Source organism: Rhyacophila brunnea, unplaced genomic scaffold, assembly GCF_057557595.1.
Source record: "Rhyacophila brunnea isolate RB1 unplaced genomic scaffold, BYU_Rbru_1.0 scaffold_16, whole genome shotgun sequence".
Taxonomy (NCBI): Eukaryota; Metazoa; Arthropoda; class Insecta; order Trichoptera; family Rhyacophilidae; genus Rhyacophila; species Rhyacophila brunnea.
The window spans coordinates 10,507,292-10,531,167 of NW_028232816.1; the positions used below are offsets into that span (position 1 = coordinate 10,507,292).

The 23,876-nt window shown below is 34.8% G+C and overlaps 1 protein-coding gene across 6 annotated transcripts in view; it reads right to left on the minus strand.

The window, feature by feature from the left end:
• Positions 1 to 23,876, minus strand: part of LOC147074346 (cartilage oligomeric matrix protein-like) — a 60,140-nt gene that overhangs the window by 3,008 nt on the left and 33,256 nt on the right. For all 6 annotated transcript variants that reach the window (XM_085943608.1, XM_085943606.1, XM_085943604.1 and 3 more), the window contains exons 5-17: positions 23,451 to 23,670; positions 22,079 to 22,252; positions 17,869 to 17,988; positions 16,608 to 16,828; positions 15,727 to 15,948; positions 13,912 to 14,166; positions 13,160 to 13,267; positions 11,615 to 11,783; positions 8,926 to 9,103; positions 8,419 to 8,594; positions 4,404 to 4,509; positions 3,440 to 3,649; positions 288 to 471 (exon numbers count right to left, since the gene is read on the minus strand). In XM_085943608.1, coding sequence (XP_085799734.1) covers positions 288 to 471; positions 3,440 to 3,649; positions 4,404 to 4,509; positions 8,419 to 8,594; positions 8,926 to 9,103; positions 11,615 to 11,783; positions 13,160 to 13,267; positions 13,912 to 14,166; positions 15,727 to 15,948; positions 16,608 to 16,828; positions 17,869 to 17,988; positions 22,079 to 22,252; positions 23,451 to 23,670 — 2,343 coding nt within the window. The remainder of the gene's footprint in view (positions 1 to 287; positions 472 to 3,439; positions 3,650 to 4,403; positions 4,510 to 8,418; positions 8,595 to 8,925; positions 9,104 to 11,614; positions 11,784 to 13,159; positions 13,268 to 13,911; positions 14,167 to 15,726; positions 15,949 to 16,607; positions 16,829 to 17,868; positions 17,989 to 22,078; positions 22,253 to 23,450; positions 23,671 to 23,876) is intronic.

A 23,876-nucleotide genomic window follows, 5' to 3' on the forward strand; every position in this document is an offset into this window, starting at 1 on the left:
TATGTTTTATTTTCTTCAATACAAAGTATACATAGATGACTTTTCAGTAGCTGATGATTAAAAGGATTCACATAGGTAAATAGGGTAACCAGCTTGAAGATAATGACTTCAACTCCAAATAGGTACAATGCGATTATAAATTCAACCTAACCGTTTTCTATTACTACTTTTTCAAGAAAAATATTGATATTTATTAGTGTTTGTTTGTGTAGTTTATTCTCATGCATATAAATTCTTCATTGGGCCAGTGAAAATGTCGAATATAATGTTCACAATTTTATTCATACCTGATCAGGAGTGTCTCCGGTGTGCCAAAGGGAGTTTCTCAACATCTTACTGGGTCCAGTGCTGGAGTCGACCAGTTTCAGCTGAATACCTGGCTCTGCAACAGCTCTGAACGGAAGTGACTCCCAGTATGTTTGCGTAGATTTTTTCCACATCACCGTGTAGAACTTGTGGTTGTCATGATAACTGTTTTTACAAAATATATAATCAAAACAATCTGAAATATACTTGCTCCAAATAGTCATTGTAAAAGTATCATGTGGATTTGAGTTGAGTCCTCGATTGCATTTAAAAGAGGGTGTTATAGCCAATGGCTAAGCTCTACGATTTGAAGCGACTAGTTTCAAAACCCCCTAAAACGACTTTAAGTAGTTTTGAGAAAAATGAGAAAAATCATATGTAGTAAATCTGTGAACTTTATGTATTTATTATTTAATTCGTACATTCTAAAAAGTATTTTGGCTTATCCATTTTAGGGGTAATTGAAAATCACACCCAACCATTTTAGCGGGATTTGAAATTTACCCTAATTTTTGATCATATGTATTGACGGTTTTTGGCGTTTATTAATGTTCAATCTTTGGCCATCATATAGGTAACAAATATATCCATCTAAATACATAATATTATCTCACTCAAAAATGTTTAAAAACAATTTTAGTGGGATTCGAAACTAGGCGCATCGTATGTACAAAGTATTGAGTACAAATAAATCAATCATAATTTGTAACGTAGTTATAACGTAGCAGAAGAGACAGATCTTAGATTTTATAGCTGGTAATATCAATAACGTCCCGTGGGGGAAGGCAGATTAAGCGTCGCTTGAGTACGGCAGTTACTCGAAGGGCGGTAAATCGAGGAGAATCATTTGGTATATCGTCTCTGTTCTGGCAGAACACACTAACTGGACAATACTAGTTTTGAGTAATTTGACTTTCAAGTTGTTAAAATGTTTGAAATGGTCTATCATGTGAGTTTATTAAGTAATCGTAAAAAGATGACTTTAAATTAAAGACTGTTTATTGATTAAGAAGGTTTCCAGACGGTAAATAAGGAACATTTTGGTATAACTAACTCAATATGTCATTTTTTCGAATTAGTGTCTTCTGCCAGAACAGTGACGATATATAGAAATAGCTACCTAAACCGAGTACTCAATAACGAAAATATCTTTCCTTTAAAAAATCAGCTCACTGATTGGAAACAAAGTATTTTACAACATTTTAATTAGCTCGTATTCTTATTTGTCCGGTGGTTGTTTATCAAGTACAAATCTTGTAATCGATTTTTAACTAACTTCCCAACTAGCTAGACATTTGAAACTTTTAGAATATATCAGAACACAATCCCAATGCATTATTTTAATACTTTTAGCCATATTTTAGTAGAATTGAATTCATTTTCAGTTAATTCTGTTTTGTATGAAAAGTTATTTCGGAAAAAATCCGTAATCCAATCCACTATTATTGGTCGCTAAGTGGGTGGTCCTAGCAACTAAATTATTAATATATACGTGCGTTACTATAGAAATGACACGAATGACAAAAAATGGGGCGGCATTATGTCTAGGGACGTCACTAGGTAACATCCACTAAATTGATCTCCCTCCGAGAATTACACTGGAACTGGCTTCTGGTGGGTTTATAATAGAAGAGCTTAAATTTAGTAATAGTACTATTAAAATGGACAAGATTGCTAGCAGAATCAAACTGGGATGGAGGTCAATAGGGCACCTGAATAGAATCTTTAAAAGTGACCTACCATTGTATTTGAAGCGTAAAGTGTTTGTACTACCAACGCTCGTGTATTCATGTGAAACATAAAGTCTCAATCTAAGAGAAATCCAAAAATTACAAGGTGCATGTTGGGCATAACGCTTAATGATCACAAAATAAACCAATGGATAAAGACACAGACTAGAGTACGCGATGTGATAGATGTCGATAAGCAGATGACATGGCAATGGGCTGGACACCGCAGGACAAATGCCACCATACAATGGTAACCAAGGAGCACTAAACGCCCGCCCACAGGGACGCCCTATGACCCACTGTATTTAGTATTTGTATTTATATAATGTTTGAGGCTTTCACGGTTGTTTTTTATCATAGTATATTCTTGGGTTTTCACCGTGTCTCCTTCTTCCTTCTTTACTCGACGTTTCGGGCTCGTTGCAGAGGCCATTATCAAGAGATGATATCATCATAATGGCCTCTGCAACGAGCCCGAAACGTCGAGTAAAGAAGGAAGAATTAGACACGGTGGAATCCCAAGAATATACTATGATAATTTGTATTTAATTAATAAATAAATACGACAAAAATGAATTTTTTATTTTACTTTTATTTTTGTTATGTTCTGTTTTGTGCGCAGTGACGTCCCTAGACAAAATATCGCCCTTGGGCAGCGCCAAAATGCTGCCCCATTTTTATACAGTATTTTTTATCATCCTTTCATGACTCCAATCTCTAAGAAAATGTGTTGTATGGATACATTACTAATAAAATGTCACTCAAATATATCAACATAAATTTATAAGTATTTTTTCCCCATAAGTAGGAAATGTTTTGACGTTGGTAATGTAGTGATTTGTAATGATGTTTTTAGCCTAAGATCCCAAAGGTTTGGGCATTATTAAATCAATATAATGACGGCGCGGCGCTTCGATGGCCAACGCAACTTCCGTGCGCACTGGTTAATAAGTCAGGCTGTAATTATTCGCAAATTTGCACATGTCGTTATTGGTAACCAAGGACGTTGAAGGGCAATGGAAGTAAACTGGACATCGCAAACCCGACAAAAAAATTACAGACCTATTGAACCTTTTATGTTAATTAATACATTTTATTTCGAACCAGTGAGCAGATTTTTTTAATGAAAAGATATTTTAGTTAAGTATTACCAAATTTTGGTAGCTATTTATATATATACTTATAAGTATATCAAATGATTCTTCTTGATTTGCCGCCCTTTAAGTAACTGCCGCCCCCAAGCGACGCTCAATCTGCCTACCCCCACGAGACGTCACTTTTTGCACGGTTACCGATTTACAGGTAGAAAGAGTTGTTAGAGAACAAATAATGATGATGCTCTGTCCACTAAATACTCATCTAAAGAGGTAAAGAATGTTTAAAAAACCTAATACAAGACTAACCTGAATATGAATCCAACATAATCGTCGTCAACATCCGTATCGACGAAGAAGGTTCCTTCAAAGTCTACTCCGTTGAAAGAGTCATAACCAACGGCTAATCCTGGGTCACTGTTCATTGTCTGAACGATTTCAGCTCCCTTGTTGTAGATGACCCAATTGGGATCTATTTGTGAGTCTCCTTCAGGATCCAATACGACTGTCTGATACGTCCTGAAAACATAATAAGTTTACAGATCGGTCATAGAACATTTAAACATTATGGCTGGAATAAGATGCTGATCGTTATCTTCGTGGTGAACTTCCAATGTATGAAATGGGATGTCGGAAAAAATGTTGTAGTCTATGGTTTCGTTATATTGCAGAATATTTTGAACGATCACAATCTCTGTAAATTCACTGAAGAATGACACTGATGAAGAGTGCCAACTATAATGTATTAGTAATTTGAATTATTATTAATTATTCATGCTAATTTCAATTAATTTTAACAGTTTCTACGTGTGCGTACGTAAAAATTACTTGCGACATGACATCCATAGATAATATAACCCAACATGCAGACCATAAATAAAAGATAACATTCTTATAGAAAATACATAGTGCCAACGGCTAAAAATAAAAAACGTGATTATGACATGACAGTCGAAAAGTGTAGGCATTGTGTTATGCAGGTGTCGATGCAGTACGGTTCAACGTGAGGTGACCTCATTGTTGTTCTGATGATTTCGGCAGATTTTGCTTACTGACAATGTTCGTTTAAAGGCTCAAAATGTGCTACGGGATGGGAGCATCAGTCTTATAACATTTTTAACACCAAGAAAAACGACATTACATACCCTTTTTCCGTAGCGGCAGCTTACTGTGATGTCACGTGATAGTAGACGACATGCATCATAATATAATTCCCGCTTAATTGACAGCTACTACCATTAAAGTGATAACTTAAGTTGTAAAGATATCATACCTAAAATCGGTGGTGAAAATCAGTGAATTATTAGGGCAGTTGTCAAGATGATCTGGTACATCGTCAATATCTTTATCATTCTCGCATCGGTCTCCAACACCGTTTCCTATAATAAAACAGTTAAATTAGCAATTAATTACATCGTTCTGCCAGTAAAAAATGTAAACACGAGATAAACAATTTAAGTTGATGAAAGGGATTGGCATGGATGAAGTGAACATAGGTATGACAAAAGGCCTGAACAAAAACGAACCATGCGTGCGAGTGAGTAAGCATTCGTCACGCTTATATATCCGCACTATGCGTTAGAGCAGAAAGGGGGGGGGGGGGGAAACTGCGGCCCGCCCGGTGTTTTTTTGCGGCCCGCTATCATTAATAATTGTACTTCTGATCAGTGGCGGCCGGTGATTTTTTGGATTGTAATTTTTGAGGGTGCGCTGGAAACTTACCTTATTGAAAAATGAAATCAATTCGGCGTTGTTTTTGATTTGACAAAACGTTATTGACATTTGGGAAATTACCTGTATATTTTATATTTTTAATAAAACATGATGTGAGTTAATTAAATCTTTATTGGATTAGTTTTAAGAAACGATTGTATCTCTTATAGTAGATAAATACCTCATACTTTTAACGGAAGCCATTTTATTCTATATAAGTACATTAGGTATCTTTACCAATTGGTACACTATATGAATAATGATTATTATGAAACTGAACTTTGTGAAATAGTATTAAGATTTATTAGCTTATCACTAGAATTCATGAATTAATAATTTTCTATATTATAAATAAACGACATCATTTCGCGTTTAGTCAACACACAGAGTACACATAAATCAAAATATCTTACCGGCATTGTATTTCTTACCGATTTTAAATTTAGAAAATAATGAATTCTATTGTTTTTAGTTTTACAGACATTTTACATACGAGATTACTAAATATGATACTAAACATAATTTGACCGTGAACAGTAAACTACAGCGTCTATAATAACAAACCATAATTAATTCAAATCTGTAATTGCTCTCTACTCAGACCAATATGATGTCATTTTACCCGGTCGGCGCACGATATTCTGTAACTTACGCATGGCGAAAACTATTAGCACGGTTTAGGTTGTTTTTTAATGGCTTTAGTTCATACTAAGCTTTGGTTTCATTTTAAGTAAACTAAATATATTGCCCGGGCGCAAATGATTTCAGCGAGGATGACGTATACGGTGCGTAGTGACTGTATTATCGCCTATTGACAATATGGGCACATCGGTTTATGGTTTGCATTACAATAAGTGAGCGATAATATTAAAAACCTACTAAGAAAAAATATGATTTACGATGTTGAACAATGTTTCATAGCAATGAAAGCAGTGCAGTGTACTTGTATGATGTTAGACCAGCCGCCGCTGCTTCTGATTACGAATAACTTTTTGTAATTTTTTAAAAAAATATTGACAATATATTAAAATTTGAAGAATTTGTTGTTTCGTAAATGTATCATCTCAGTACGTCTTCCTTACGTCTCGTCTCACACTACTTAACCACTATTTTCTACGTTGAGCATCGATTAGGAATGAATGGAAAGAAATTTCGGATTGTAAACACGTCACATCTCACATTATTACCTACCTAACCGAAAAAAATCCTTTTTTTTTTAAACGGTACATGTTCAAACACGTTAACATGATCTTACTCCCTACTTCAGTTTTAGTTTGTCAATTTATGGCTACGGCTGTATGTTGTAGCTTAACCATTGGGGAATGCCAAAAGAAATGGCGTATTTCAAAAAAACACTACCTTATTCTTAGGTCAATAACTATTATAAAGCAATCATTATTCGTAGGATGTTTATCACAATTGAATAGTCAAAGACATAGCTTATAATTAGTATCTTTAGAATTATCGTCAAATGTGTTAATCTTGCCCATTTTTTGAATAATAAAATGCCTAATTCTTGTACAAATTTGGGATCACAGAGATTATCAATATAATTTTTTATCGTAAATATTTCACTATAATAATGTCAACATAAATTATACTGATGGTTTTATAAATGCGTTTAAACATTAATAAATGTAAAAAATTTTAACACCACTGCACACGGATGTACTGAAATATGACTATATTCTAAAACATTAGAGCGAGAGGTTCAAAAGAATTCTATTTTACGTAATAAAAATACTTTATGCAGTCATCAAATGTTTAAAATAAAAATAAAAGATAATAAGGCTTCAAAATAATATAAATAGATTATCTACAACGTTCAAGGAATGTCCAGGATCATGCTTTGAAAATACAATAAAAGCTGCATTTTGACCTACGCTGAGCATGTCCGCCCTTAATATTTTTTCATACAATTGAATATTATTTAATAATTGTTCCCAATTAGACAAGCACAATTTTCCATTTTTATTTTAAATAATGATTTTAGCCTATATTTATGTTAATCAAGTAAATTTAAAATTTCATTTTCCCAACAATGACCGAATCAGAGTTATCTAGTTGTAGTATTGAGGTGACAATATATTCACCATCACTGAACGGTTTTCCATTTTTAGCGATTATGTTTGAGGCAAAATAACAAGCAGTTATTTGGTTGACTGCCGATAAACTCCATCAGGTATTTTGGTTGAATATTTTTATTTTTAATTGCCCAATTGGTCTCAAGTATTGTAAATCGATCAAAATCAGAGTGTTGCGGCTTTTCCCGTCGCCTGATGAGGTCTATGCGATAATATTATGTGAAGTATAAAGCCTAAGGACTGACCTATTCTATTCAATATTTACATTAAATGTAATGCTTATTTTTGATTACTGCCATTTTTTTTATACATTGCGATCTGTCATTAAATTTATGCATGAATTTCGTCGTTTCCATTTGCGTATCGATTGATAAAATATTATTGGTAAAAAAATAATATAAAAAACCGAAGAATATTTTTTAATATTATATACCTACTTACACATTTATTATTTGTAAATCTTTTTGTATTTTTTGTCTTCAAAATAAAACATTTGCGTGTATGTGGAACAAATAAGTATGACTGAAAAAGTGATTTTTTTGTCAGATCGCCCATAGCATACCTAAACTATTATGGTTTGGTTGGTATCTTGGATAGAAAATTGGCTAAGGAATTGGATCAATCTTTGATATCAAATGACACAAAAGAAGAAGAAAAATATGCTGTTAGTGTACTGTATAGGTGGTTGAGATCAATAATTAATTAGCTATGAATGGTGAAATACGATTCTTCAGAAACACCTCTCCAAGACCCAGAAAGCCTTGGAAGGCTAATTTATTTTAAGCAGTGTGCCAGGTAAAAAAGGGAGATCACGAAGACATACCTATTTATGAGGTAATCTCATAGAGATATAGATATAGAGAGATAATCCCGAGATTTCGGGATTACAATATGACGAGCCCGGGACTGGTTCCGGGATTGGCATTTTTACGATAGTTAATATATTTTTTTCTATTTATACAAAAAATATCATTGATAAAATCGGTCAAAAATGACTAGTATAATAATTTTTATACTATTTATTAAGACATTTAATGTTAATAATGTGTACGTTCAATCTTGGAAATACATGGGTTTAATGGAGTAAATAATATTGTAATATAGATAATAATGTGAAAGTAAAACAGTTAGACAGTAGAGACAAGTGCCTGCCTGCACGTCCGTGGCACTGGCAGTTAGACACCGTTCGCGTGTCAGAACGTAGTGGCGTCTAGTTGGTTAAATGAACGAATTTATTATTTTTCTGATATACTTACAATTGCGTATGATAACAAAAAATGGTTATTTATTATCCGTAAGCATCCGACGATTCCCCCTGTGACATGTGCAGGTACATGTACTAACATAATTTTGGACACATACTAATGGATTGTGATTGATAAAAAAATCAATCCCGAAGGTTTCAGGATTATGTTTACTAATCCCGGGATCCCGGGATTGGATTCCCTAATTTCAAGGTATTATGAGGAAAAATCAACAGTCACTACTTACTATTGTGATCTTCCTGTCCAGGATTTTCGGCCAGAGGACAATTGTCTTTCTCGTTGGGGATGCCATCGTTGTCCTTATCTGGATCACAAGCGTCACCTCGGCCATCGTGGTCTGTATCCAGCTGATCGCTGTTGGCTATCTTGGGGCAATTGTCTTCGCTGTCTTGGATACCATCTCTGTTAAAATATAAATACGTTTTAACTAGATATAGTACCTATAATATATAACTACGGCTTGAAAATTACAACACATTATATTTTATTGTATACATTTGTATGCGACCTGACGTCTTCTACCGGAGCCCGAGAAGCATGCAACTTGTCGATTGCAACAGCAGATGTTTTTTTCAAACGAAACAGTTGAATTCGATCAACCTGCGGAGTTTCATTTGGCAACGTGTATTTTGTGAATAATGATGACGTCACATCAACGTATTCGACACAATGTAGGCGAGACGAGTTTTGATGTGAGAACCGGTTTAGATTTCGCGATATGAATTTTGCTCACCTGTCTCTGTCAACGTCAGTATCGCAGGCGTCACCAACTAAATCTTTATCGGAATCCAGCTGCTGTGGATTTGCAACGCGGGGACAGTTGTCACAAAGATCTCCCAATCCATCACCGTCGCTGTCACGTTGGTCGACATTTTTATGTCGCGGGCAGTTGTCAGCATGGTTAGCAATGCCTGTAAATTTAATAACAGTATCATTCATTTCGTTTACCTTTTATGTATCTCATTAGGATTTTTGGGAGTGGTGGTACTCTTAGGCAAACTATTACCTTTGTGGCGATCAACGAGTCCTGTGACAATAAGCATTATCAGCACAGATCCGTGATATATGAGTCTTCTCAAATTAATATCATTTAATTATTTTTATACATATACATTTTTCACAAGCCGTCAGCGTATCGGTTAAAAGCTCGATGACATTGAGCTACTTTACAAGCTGCTTGTTGGAGAATTTACAATCTGCTTGTAAACTCGCCCAGTGTCGTCATCGAACAAGCTAACAATCGTATTGTAAAAAAATCTACTGTGAAAAGTTGAAAGCCGGTCTACTTTACACGCTACACGCTGGCGTGTGGACCTACTGCGTTTGCGCAGTAGAGCGATAGTGGCGACCTCCCAGTAAAAAAACGGACTACGTCCTGTCAAAATAGTCGCTAGCTTGTGGCTTCTGAGCGAGTGCAGTGACGTCCCGTGGGGGTAGGCAGATTGAGCGTCGCTTGGGGGCGGCAGTTCTTCGAAGGGCGGCAAATCGAGGAGAATTATTAGGTATATGTAGAAATAGCCACCCAAACTTAGTAACAACGGAAATATCTTTCCATTAAAAAATTTAGCTCACTGGTTGGAAACAAATAATCAACATAAAAGGTTTAACAGGACTGTATTTTTTTTGTCGGATTCGCGATGTCTAGTTTACTTCCGTTCTCTTTGGACGTAAAGTTCTTGATGATCAACAATGACACGTGCAGATTTACGAATTATAGGTAGGTACATACTTACCTAATTTAAAATTTATCCAAAAATATTTTTGCCAGTCACTCTTTTTCGAGTTTTCCAGTCGAGTTTTGGAAGTTGTCATGTGTATTTTAAATATATCTGAAACCGTGGACTCACAATATTGTCTATTCATTGAAGTAGAGATGGCATTTAAATAAAATTAGATTTAGTAGAAATTATATTTTATTAGTAATGTATCCATACATCACAGTTCTTAAATATTGAGTGACGTCACTGAGCGAGTAGAAAGTTTTTTCTGTCATCATCACAATCGCACTAGCTGACTCGCCTGCTTTTAGATTCTCCAAAAAGCAGCTTGTCAATGACATTGACGAATAATGCTTACTCAGTGAGAAACGCAGATGGCGAAAAATAAAATCCATTTAGTACATACATTTTTAGCATACGAATTTCAGACGAATCTAATTACCAATTATTGCAAATAAGAACTTTTACTTAACTATTTTTTTATTCAACGAATAATTCACAAGATTTAAGAATGTCACATTCTTATTATTGAACATACATCATTTTCAAAAACACTTCTGAGAAAATATATTAAAAACGATGGAAAAAATCTTTTTTTGAAAAAAGTAAGACGCCCAGCAGGAATCGAACCTGGATCTCTCGTATTTCGCGCCCATGCACATAGACCACTATGCTATAGACGCCATACCTCATTGCGACAATTTTTAACTAATGGCGATTAATAATCACTGAAGCGCTTTCCACATTTAGTTACTGTTTGCAAAAGTGTTTTCAATATTATGTATGTTCAAGGACTTTTACCTCTAATATTATTAATATTACTTTTGTTAAAATGCATTTCTCACCGAAGGTATGAGATACTCAGTGGTTGGGCCAATTAGGGTAGCTCTCATCCTTATTTTCCTACCTACCTCAAATCCCTAGTTATTGTCGCAAAACCAGGAGACCAGCAGTTACGGGTCATCAGTCGACCGTGATTGTAGAACATTCAGTTATCTCAAGTTACCTCAAGACAACAGTCGGGTGTAGGCTTGTCAGAGCTAAACCGCCGTTTAATAATTAATTCGAATTATGAAGATTCAGAAGTTATTCGTAGACCACGGCGCGGGTCAGCTTGATATAGTGTGACCATCAACAAAGCGATACTTATGTATACCTGACAAGCGTGATACTGGTTCTTGTCATTCATCAACCTCATTTATCATATAATTAATCAAAGGTGAACCGTCAAGTGCCGCGCACCGGGCAACCCAACAAATAATACCGCGCGACTGACAGTTTCAACAGCAATAAGGTTAGTGCCTGGCATCCTAAGATAACCTCCTCCACAGTATCCACATCCACTATCTCAATCATTCCGTCATAAAATTACAGTCCACTATGAAAAGCGCAACCACTGAGGAATTCACTAAATAGTCTATCACGGTTGAATGAATAACTAACTCCACATTTTATCTTGGTATAGAACTACCACTTTGTATCATCATGCCTCAGGCCAAACATAATTACGGCGATCTTATCATTTATCATTGAATCATTGTACCTATTTAAACTGTACTTAATAAACATGCAACCGCTCTCAACAATCATACTTTAGTTCTTCACTCACCTCCTCATCCCACCATCATTCGCTTACATCCAAACCTTAAAGCTAAGCTAATCACCATGATAAACAGGAATAAAAACTAGTAATGGTTTATTTACCGTCATTGTCAATATCAGGATCGCATTTATCCCCAAGTCCATCTTTGTCAACATCTTCTTGATCGGGATTGGGGACAGATGGACAGTTGTCACAAGCATCTCCTACTTTATCTCCTCCACCTTTTTCCCTGTCGCTCTGCTCTGGATTATATTTAAGGGGACAATTATCCTGAGAGTAAAAAAAAGAAAAGAGTATTTATTACAGTCGCAGTTCTTGAAAAATGTTTACTTTCTATTAAAATACAGTGAATTTAGATTTTAAGATCTACGCCCTACGGAATAGGTCCACAGAGTTTTGGCACCACACTTCGTGCTTGGTTTTATACCTACCAAAAGTTAGCTATGGATTTGGACATGGTATAAAATTAGACATAATTAAGCTTGTCTACACATTTTTGTACAGTTGACTGTCATTTGGATCAGCAGGAAAAAAACAGGATGCAAACAACATCCTCTGGGAACGTCCGAGAATGAGCTCCAAGAGGGAAGTGATGCACAAGTTGATCCAACTAGCTGTTGGGCCCATCAGGCCGTCCAACATGGTCCCCACAAAAATTTTGTGGCGTCTTACTGCGGGCGTGAAGATCTCTTCACATAATTTTGTTTGTCCGTATTTTTTTTTTAATATTGTAGGTATATCATTAAATTCGTTTATTTCTATTAAGTCTCCGTGCCTTTCTCTCCCATGGTACTTTTTATAAAATTACGTCTTACAGTAAACTCAGTCAAAGCTCACTTGCCTATCTGATTAAGACTTGGGAATCTGCTCCTGAGACATTCCTAGGAATATAAAAACTGCTGATGTTTCACATCCAAAGACAGAGTGTGGTGCGGGGTGGGTTGGTTTGAAGGGTTCGTGTTGTCATTTGGATATGCCATCATTAATAGGTACGAAAATTTGCTACAGTCTAAAGAGTTGTATCGTTGCTATAGGATTGGTTTGTCGAATATCCGTTTTGTCGAAATCGACCTTTTGATGCAGAATCATTTTTTGTATCTAAATGGACCTGAACCATCCTTTTCTTTAAATTACTTTGTAATGAATACAGCATTTATATGCTGTAAAAAAACAATTTAAATACCTCCGCGTATTTAAATAATATAGGATAATAAAAATTATTTTTCGTCTCCTGAACATTTGACATTTGGTCTATTCGACGGTATGGAAATTGCTTCTGTCGTCTATGATGACCAAATGCTGGACTCCAATGAATAACATTCTGCCTCTAAAATATGGAATCTGACACAGCTTACTGACTTCGACTATTCAGGTTTGAATAACCGGTGTCTCCGTCAAATCATAAATATATATTGGCAGGATATGTCTACTTGAATTTTCAAAAAGATTCGTCAGTCCTCGGTGACGGTTGTTGTAATTAAGAAATATTTCATATAGCTCGGTTATATCTTAAGGACATTGCCCCAGAAAGATCATTCGCACCCTTGTCATTCTGGACCCTAAAATAGTGATCTACGCGCTGCAGGGAAAGCCTGGACAAGCAATAATAAGTAGAAAAATATTGATTGGGTTTAGAAGGTTCATACTGGACTATTCGGAATACCATCGCCATCAGCGTCTGGATCACAAGCGTCACCCACTCCATCACCATCGGCGTCTTCTTGGCCAGAATTGGGAACTGTCAGACAGTTGTCCTGTAACAATTTAAAAACATAGTGAATACAAAATATTTTTGGATAGGTTCGTATTTTTTATTTATAATTATATTATTAGTCAAATGTATAAGTAATTGGATCTTTTGTATTTTACACCATATGTATTATTACATCTCTCTTAAGGGCCCATATGCCCAACGAAGGTCAAAATGGAGTTTTATGGTATTTTCAAAGCATTAGCCTGAACATTCATTAAACATTGTAGATAATCTATTTATATAATTTTAAGCCTTATCCTTTAGTCGTATTTCAGTACATCCATGTGTAGTGGTGTTGAGATTTTTTAGTTTTATTAATTTTTAATCGTATTTATAAAACCATTAGTAAAATTTAAGTCGACTATAGTGAAATATTTACGATAAAAAATTATATTTATAATCTCTGTGATCCCAAATTTGACAAGAATTAGGTATTTTATTATTAAAAAAATTAGCAAGATTACCACATTTGAAGATAATTCTAAAGATACTCATTATAAGCTATGTCTTTGACTATTCAAATGTGATAAAACATCCTACGAATAATGATTGTTTTATAATAATTAGTGTTATGTAATTTATTTAGGAATATAAGTTTCTGATATATATTTTTAAAGATTTTTTTATTAAACAATACTTATATACCCTTCTGCATCTGGCGTCCGGACAGCCAAGGTCTGAATCTGGCCAGCCATCGAGGTCTCTGTCAGCTCCGCATACGATTCCATCTCCAGCCCATCCAACCTTGCAGACACAGCGATACGCGTCATTGTAGGTGTACTGGCATTCTCCGTTCCTGTCGCAGATGGTTCCATCAGCACATACTCCTGGTCCGCGATGGCAACCCGTAGTCTGGTTACCAGCAAATCCTCGATTGCAGGGACCACATTCAAAGGATCCCTACAATCACGACACGAAAATTAGTTTAAATAGTAAAGGAATATATTACAGTATTTTTGTTACTACATAGTTATTAAAAAATATCTTATAAGTTCCACTCCAGAACAGAGAATATCTCACAAGAATATGAACAGAATTACTGTGTGGATTGGTAATTAATTTCCTTTTCTTTGCCATCTCCTTAATGTGACTAGTTCGTGACCTGAAACTCGTGGTACTCTAGAGCAGGGTTTCCCAAACCTTTTCTGCAATGGAACACTTCGCAAACCCGGAAATTTTAACGGAATACTTAGTTTATTTTGTAGGTTATTTATTAGCGCAGCTAACTGTTCTGCCAATTTGGCAACTATCATTAAACTGACGAGACTTGTCAGCCGGTCAGTTAAAAACAATATGGGGTATATTGTTCATGCGCACGGTGTGAGAAAAGATGGTCCTCCGCCTGTACCTAGATCATGCCCCCCAGGCTTGGATCTTTGGCGGGCCCCCTACTTAACGCTAAGGTTAAAGGCAACGTGACGATCTACAGTAGCATATTCCAAATGGTGTTCGAGGTAAAATTAAGTGTATTTTTAGAGATTTTTTGTTTTTTTAATACACCCACTTTTATGTTGATATGCACAATTATGGACATTTCAAAATAATATTGACAATAATCAAAAATTGCAAGTAAGGCAAAACCACATATTATTTAATGTTAGTATGCTTGAAGTTAAACAGCGCCATTTCATTTTTTTACTATTAGTGCATGTTTGTGATGTGTGTTTATCTCACTTGACTGGTCGATCTCTTACGCCAAGCCCCCCATAAGCCCAGGCCCCCAGACTAGAGGCCTGTAAGCCCCCCTTTGTGGGAGCCATGACCTATCTAGATACTTGACGTCATAAACATCAGTGGAGATTGATCATCAGTCGCCTTTCAATATGAAGTAGATTCTTTAATTATTTTAGTTTTATTTATTTTACTTCTACTTAGTAGAAGATCTTTAAATGTGTTGCGGTGTATAAAACCTTTCCAAATGGTGAGCGGAACACCTATTCAGGTTCGGCGGAACATAGTTTGGGAAACCCTGCTCTAGAGCATAGTTTCTTAATCGGTGGTCCGCGAAGATTTTTGGGGGGGGGGCACAAGATTGTTCTGCAGTTCAAAAATAGTTACCTAGAAACCCAACATTTGATGTGGGCTTGTATTATATTTCGACAATTGTTTCAAAAATAGTGTAAATATAAATATTTATTATTTTATTCCAATGTTGATGGTCCGCAATACATTTTTTGATTTTTTTGTGGTCCGCGGATGTAAAAATGTAGAGAAACATTGCTCTAGAGGGAGTTCTTCGTAGCCTTTTGCAATTTTTGATTTGACCAGCTGGTGCCACGGGTGTTTAAAGTTTGTATCCTTCCTGCCGACAATATGACGATACAGTGTAGAGAGCAGAACACGCAAACCTAGAAAATGTGTCTCCAAAACCAAGCTCGTTGATGATGGACTAAGCACTAAAGCAATGCTGATATCTCACAGGAATTCGAAGAATATCCATCTAAAAAATGTCAAACATACTTCGGTGTTTCTGCATACAGAATTGACATCGCATCCACCATTCCGCCCGTCGCTGCATTCGTCGATGTCTTCGCAGACTTGACGATGTCTTCTGGCGTGGTCGAGTCCGACTCCTGGGGTTCTCCTGCCCACTGTGTATCCGTGGGGGCACGCACTACACTGGTAACCAGGATTCATGTTTATGCATTGCTGGCGAGGGTCGCAGGGTTCGGCCAGGTCACACTGGATGGAGGAAAATAAATTGTATAATGCAAACACAAATTATAATCAGTCAATATTTAGAATTTCACGACAATATCCATCTAAATAAATAAACCATAAATACTAGTTATTCCACTTCCAGTGAAAGTCTTCAATGACTAGATCAGCGTTTCCCAAATGTGTTCCACGGGAGTTTTTAATTTTTGTAAAATATGATAAAGGGATTTGAGAATACTAGCTAAAAGTATTTCAATCACACTTAAAACTACGAGGTATGAACAAAAAGTTCCCTGTTTTTTTAAATCTCGTGCACTATGTGCATCCGATTGGACCTGCATTTATTTTCTGATTTTTTAAACTTTGAAAATGACGGAACAAAAAATTTGCATACAATTTTGTCATGTCAGAAATAATCAAAAAAAGACGAAATTTCGAGAATTCTCATTTCTTAAGAAATCATCTACCTACGAGATTCTCGAGATATCGTAGTGTCGATTTCTCGAGAATCTCGAGAATTCTTGGGAAATCAAAAATCAATCTTAAATTCTTAAGAAAACAATTATTCTTGATTTTGAGAATTCTCGAATCTCGTGAAATGAGTTCTACCCATGCATGATGTATCACAGAATTCTTCTCCAGTGCTCTTTAACGTTTTAAGGATTTATAAATTTAATATTAACCTCGTCTTCGTCTTTACACTCTGTTCCGTTTCCGGTGTAACCTTCGGGACATTGTCCACATCTGTAGTAGGGCGGACTATCCGTTGGTGCGCACTGGACTCCTGGGAAGCAGGAGTTCGGCTGGCAGGTATATCTTTTGGTGCAGGTTTTGCCATCACCGTCGTATCCACCGGGACACCTGCCGCACTGGGCGCCGTCAGCTGTGTCATGGCATCGTACACCTGAAACATTATGAAGACATCATTTTATCAAATTCATATTTACTTGAATGACTCCCTGGGCATTTGAGTTTTTTAGTACTACAGCAGAATATAACAAGGCACTAGAGGATATATAAGCGTATGACAATTAATCAATTCTAAAACAAATAAATTACAAGATAAAAAGAACTTTTTATATACAACGTTTTTCTGTTGAATTATTATGCTCAAACTTGTACTTGATATGAAGTAAATAAAAAACAAACACACAAACAAAATATATAGAATACTGAAATGTCAGTTTGATATTTCATTTTGATTTCCATACTAACGCACGTATATATTAATAATTTTGTTGCTAGGACCACCCTCTTAGCAACCAATAATAGTCTTTTACTTTTTTCAGATTTTTCTGAAATAACTTTCCATACAAAACAGAATTAACTGAAAATGAATTCAATTCTGCTTAAAGATGGCTAAAAGCATTGAATGAATGCATTGGCATCGTGTTCTGATATATTCTAAAAGTTAACAACCACCGGACAAACAAGAACACGAGCTAATAAAAGCGTTGTAAAAAATAGCAGGCAAATACTTTTCAAAAATAAACATTATGATTAATTTAAATATATAATTGCATAGGTCGGTCTTTAGACTTTTAAAGCACCTCATCAGGCGGCGAGGAATGCCTCTAATTTTGATCAATTTACAATGCTTGAGACCACTGCAGCGAGGAAATGCCTCATTAGAGCAATTCTGGTGTCAATTTGTGCGTAAATTTTGCTAAAAACAGCTAGTGTGCTATGTTCTGTCAGTGGTTTTTAAGAACATCATTTTTTTTTAAATAGAATTTTTAAAAACTATTTTCCTCATAACTGCTCGGCACGTCAGGCAGTTGAAAAATAATATTTGGGAAATTTTGGCACGCGTACCTAAAAAGGTATACTTACCTAAGAAGTGAAAGAATTGCATGATGTAATATAAAATATTTAAGAAGTTGTGGAACATACTCGTAACTTAGCATCACAGGCAGGAAAAGGTTAATAATATTAATTTGTTACCTGCAAAGCACGGGCGATCAGCACAGGTATTTCCTGGCCTGCATGATCTTCCATCGCCGAAATATCCTCTGGGGCAGGGTCCACATCGAGGTCCACCAGAGGTATCTTGACATCGGACTCCTGGAATATTTTTTGTTCACACCATATTTTTTTGTAAATTAAAAAATAACTGTTATCTACATCACTCAGGCGAAATATTTTTATATGGATGTATGCTGGGTTCCTATAATAACCTTATGCAGAATATGTAAGACCGAACAGGGAGACAGTGAAGTCACTTCATGGAGGTATTTATTTCACTGCCCTGAACGCCCTTAATTTAGTAGTTTTATCAATAGAAATCATTTTAACGCCATTATCTATATACATATAAGTATATAAACATTTCCATTGTGGACAGTCGGGAAGATTTTCAAATAGTATACTCATAAGTAAATGATTTTTTTTATTCAATATAGAATACAGAAATGATTTTAGAATATATTCTCTATTATAGATAATAAAGAATTTTTAAAAACCCTATTGGGATTCAAACTCACATCTTTCACTTTCTGGGTGAGTGCTATAGCCTTTAAACAGATCATCTAAGAAACTATTTTTTTATACAACGATTAACTCGCAAGATTTATGTATTTATCTTGTATTAAACATACATAATTTAAAAAAACGCAATAGAAAAAAAAAATACGATGCTTAGAAGGATTCGCACCAGCGCCCACGTGCTCTATCAACTAAGCTATGTGCGTCCTACATAATTACGAGTATCTAGTAACTAGTAGTTTTTATAATACTCCCTGAAGCGTTTTCTAAACTGCGTTAATTTATTCGTCAGCGGGCTTTTGTTTTTTTTTTCAAATCAAAGTATTAATGAGAGTACCTTAATTATTATTATTAACCGGTGTCAGAATCTCTCCTAATTTTAGTTATTACGTACTTGCACTTGTTAATAATTTAATAAGTTAGTATTTTTAATCATCGAATAATTCACAAGGTTTAAGAATTTAACATGCAGAATTAAATGGTGATTTAATGGTTTTAATAACTTTGGAGCGTTGTCTTTATTCGCCTAAAAAGTTGATTATTCAATACATCAACGGGCCAGGTATCCATATCAGTCCCAAAAACAATATATTATGTAAAAAAAATTTTACAATATAATCAATTATAACTTTTGAAGAATTAACCAAAGCGAAATATATATTATATCACTGGATTAACCCGACTAGACACCAAGGTCAACGAGACGGGTGGGGGGGAAATTGCCTGGATAACTGCGTTCCTACAGCTATTTTATGCGCACAACTCCGTGAGATCTGGACGTTTATGTTGTATTTTGTAAATCATTCATTCATTCATTTAAGAAACAAAATAAATTAAAAAATAATATTTTTTTTTATAATTCTGCGAAGTTGAATGTAGTTGAATGTCCATAAATTCACTAACACAATTCACTATAATTATAGTAAGTAAGTCGCAAAATTAATGTGTTTTTTCTCTCTTGTGTAAAATCTTCAGATTGTAAGTTATGGCCATTATTATGTGAATCAATCAAGTGCAAATATTGTGCATATTATATATTGTTGAATGTATAATATAATATAGGTAGGTATATCATATATTTAAAATAATTCTGAAGCATAAAAGCAAGGAAACGAAAAAGCTCAATATTAGGTAAATCATTCGAGTGTTTTGGTAATTAAAACAGAATAAACAATTATATTAAAAAAAAACAATTTAATTTAAAAAAAATTTAAATAGAAAAATATCCAAAACATCAATTATTAATATTTATCTACCTCCTTTTTCGTTTAACTTGTTTTTATTCTTAGTTTATTTATTTTAAAATTAAATGTGACATGAACAATGGTTAGTTTAAAAAAACGATGATTTTTTTTGGTAAGAAAACCCCATTTTGTTTTTTTTAATTAGTTTAATTCGTTGTAAAAAAAAAACCAAACAAATACTTAATAAAAAACAAGTTACTTAAAAAGGTAGGTACATAAAATAGTCGAAAATGATTTAAAAAGGTGCATTTTTAATTACCATATAATATTAACTTCATAACTAGTTATCATTTTATACATTTTAAATAAAATTTACATGTATATAGGTAGTAAATAAAAATATGTAACAGATGATTATGTATATTGCAAAAATATGAATATTGAGCATTTTTCATTTCACACTACTTAATTAATATTATTATCTATGCAATGTTCTATTAATGATATAATTAGAGGTTATCCATATATGAGGTCACGCGATTTCAGTATTTTAACCCCCCCCCCCCCCAACACTCTTAACCCCATCATCAAACTTTGTGACAATCACATTTTTTGAACTCCCCTTAAAATAAATTCGTTGAGAGATTTACATATTGTAATGTTCCCACGGAAATATTTATTCTTCAAAAAAATAAGTAATACTATAATATACTAGTAGTTTTGTTGGTTTTATTAGGTACTTAACATTTTTTATAAACCCCCTCCCCTCAATAAACATGACATCACATCAGAATATCAGAATTCATTACGGCTCGTCTTAGAGGCCATCCATGGACTGAAAACGTATGCGGTTTCGATTCGTCTGCCATACTAAACTTAGAAGTTTTGTTCATGAAAATATATTTTCACTAAATTTGTAAGTGTAAGTGTATGGTATAAACGGATACGATCAGATGCTTATAACTTATAATATACTTTGTGAAAATATATTTCCATGAACAGAAAAGATAAGTTTAGTATGGCACACGGTTCGAAACCACATACGGTTTCAGTCCATGGACGGCCTATTAGGTAAGCACGTTCGGCGGCGCGCGCATCTCAAACGTATAACCGTATAACCAAAAAAAGACTTTGTCTACGAACATTTTCGCTTTCAACGCTTCGCCGACTTCGCCCACGACGCCCAGTTAGGGCGTGACTTCATATATGGATGACACCTTAGTATCGAAGTAGATGTATTTTATGAGATACCTATGTAATTAATTTTTAATTTTTTCAAACAATAACGTCATGCTAGGTTATTTTTTAAATCAAGTAAAATGCATTAATAATTTTGTGTGTACTTTTCAGTGATGTAACAAATGTGCGGATGTAATAATTACTATTTCATACAAGCAACACCATCTATGGCCACGTAAGAAGTTAATGATCAAATAGACAGATGCCTGTAATACCAACAAAGCAAATTTTCAATTATTATCATCGTGCTACAAACGCCAGTAAAAACACAGGTTACTTTATCGATTTCTGCTGGGACGTTAAAATTCGCTTGATATACTAATGCAGTCGTGGTTATTGTAATAATGTATATATTTTTATTTCAACCAACTATCTAGGTACCTATATACCATATTTTACTTTAAAAAACCCCAAAATGAAAAACAACACATCAATTAAATATTATTTGAATTCATTTGCGACATATTGGAACCAAAATTATTTGAGAAGTTATACTACTTTTGGCGCGTTTAGTAGAAGGTCAAATTGAGAGCTGTGCGCGCACACCGTTACGAGAGTGCGACATGATGAAGTTAGCTGTAATCGGGGTATACCCAACCCGCATGTGCGAATCAGTCAGCTGTATACAAACGCAAGGTACTCAGCATAACACGTGTTTATTGTTATTTTATTTTGTTTATTATTACATTTATATGTGTAAAAATAATTTAACTCTGTACAAATAAATGTAATTTTAATTTGATTACCTACGCTTTATAATCAAAACTTTATTCATTGCATTAAATATATTTCTTCAATTATTTTGTCGTATTTTCTACTTACTTGTTTTGTTACGCCAAAGAAGTATAACTTCTAACGTGCGTACATAAGTACACGCACCGATTTTTTTATATCCACACATACAAAACAAATAAAATTTAAAAATCGTATAAAATTCCAACAGTAAAATTTGACAGTTGTTTAAATTTAGAATATTGTTGGATAAAAAGTTTCTTTGATTATAAAATAGGGATGGGTATTCTCAGCGATTTGACGAGTATAAATTTGTATTTAAAAACCGTTCAAATCTTTGAAATGATTCTATTGAATTGAGTCAGTAAATGAATCGATCGTTTATTGAATTAATACGCATTGCATTTAAAATCATTTAATCTAGCTATATTATGAAGCCGTCAAAGTAAAAACTAGATTTTCCATCAGGCTTCTCGGAAACATTATTTAATTATTGCGATTGTAGTAGTAATCACCGGAGAAGCAAGGACTGTTGGCACACGAGTCTCTTTGAGGTGCTGGCTCCCTGCATCCAGCGCAGTTCTCCAAAGTCTGTCTCAGCGACAGAATCTCAGTTCGTTGGCGCTCGATCTCAACCTTCAACATCATGATTTGCTTAATCAACTCATTAAGGGTTCTCGCCAAGATGTCTGCAAAAAAAGAAGAATAATTGTGCTTTTATTTATCATGTTTATTCATCGTCTAGAGCAGGAGTAGTCAACCTGGTCCCTACCGCCCACTAGTGAGGGTACTAGCTTTCATTGTGGGCGGTAGGGGTTTCAAAAAACATTTTGATTATGTTTTCATAAAATTCCCAAGATATTCAGTATTTAGTTTCGCAGCATCAGCCTCAGGGATCTCATTAATAATTTAATTAATTAAATGTAATTTCATCAGACTTCATGCATTTGGGAGACTGAGAAATCATAGAAATATACTGGGACCTCACCGGGAATCGAATTCGGAGCTCGCAAATGAAAGGGCAGTGCTTTACGTACTGGAATACGATGGCTAACTCCACAGGAAGATAGTCTCGTACAAGGTGCACGCAGATCCCAACATAATATGCCAAGATTTTATTTACCTCACTGAATGTACTCTAGACTAGGAGTAGTCAAACTTTTTATACCTAACGCCCACTTTTGTATCTCTGTTAGTTAAAATTTTCTTAACGCCCACCGATTCCACAGTAACGATGATTCATAAAGTAGGAAAGTAACTTTACTTTCATATGACAATAATTACTTACCTAACACTTTAAGTCAGACTTTCGCTAAGTTTGGCATAATAAATCTTTATAAAACAATTTATAGATAAATCTATCTTTTTATTTATGTATTTATAAATTATATATAGAAGCATGAAGTCCGATGAAATTACTAAAGTAATTATCTAGTCAGTAGTCAATGTGTTTTAATTAAATTATCAATGAGATCCCTGCGGCTGATGCTGCGAAACTAAACACTGGATATCTGGCTCAATTTTTGTGAGGAACAAACGAAGGTCTCCTCTTTCGGAAATATTCAGGCGGTTTCTTTCTTTGGTCATAATATGATTAACAGCACTAAAGCCTGATTCCACAAGATATGAGGTAGGGAAAGGTATCAATAAACTGAATATCATTTTCCACATATTTGATTATAAGACAGGCATTTTTATTTTTTTGAAATTTAAATTGTCACGGGGAATTTTATGAAAATGTTTTTAAACCCCCTATCGCCCACCATGAAAGCTGGAACACCCACTAGAGGGCGGTAGGGAACAGGCTGATTACCCCTGCTCTAACATGTGATCGATGTCCTGCAATTTGCCAAATAAACAATCATAATAAATAATACTACATCTCACCGTCGCAATTATCGGTAGAAATCATCGGAATGTCTCCTCTTCGTACATTCTCATCATAGGGTTCCTGAGCCTGCATTAACTCGCCAAAGAATCGTGGACTCTTGGTCTTCATAAACGTCTTTTTATTATTTTTAGACGTATCCATTTTGACTGGATTGCAGCCCAGGGCTTCGGACGCGGGGCCACCTGATACGGACACTTTGTGATGTTTCTCGTGATACTGCAAAAAAAAAATTAAAGAATCGTATTAGTTTCACAATTTATTGTAGTCATCGATTACTGTAAATTGTACGTATTACATTTCACCGTACCACAGTTCGCCGTGAACTTTCTTATCGGAAATAGATGACCGTATAGTATCTATATATACGGCCATCTCTATAGCACGGATTATTACGCGTTGTTCTGTATTTCTAATTTATTTAC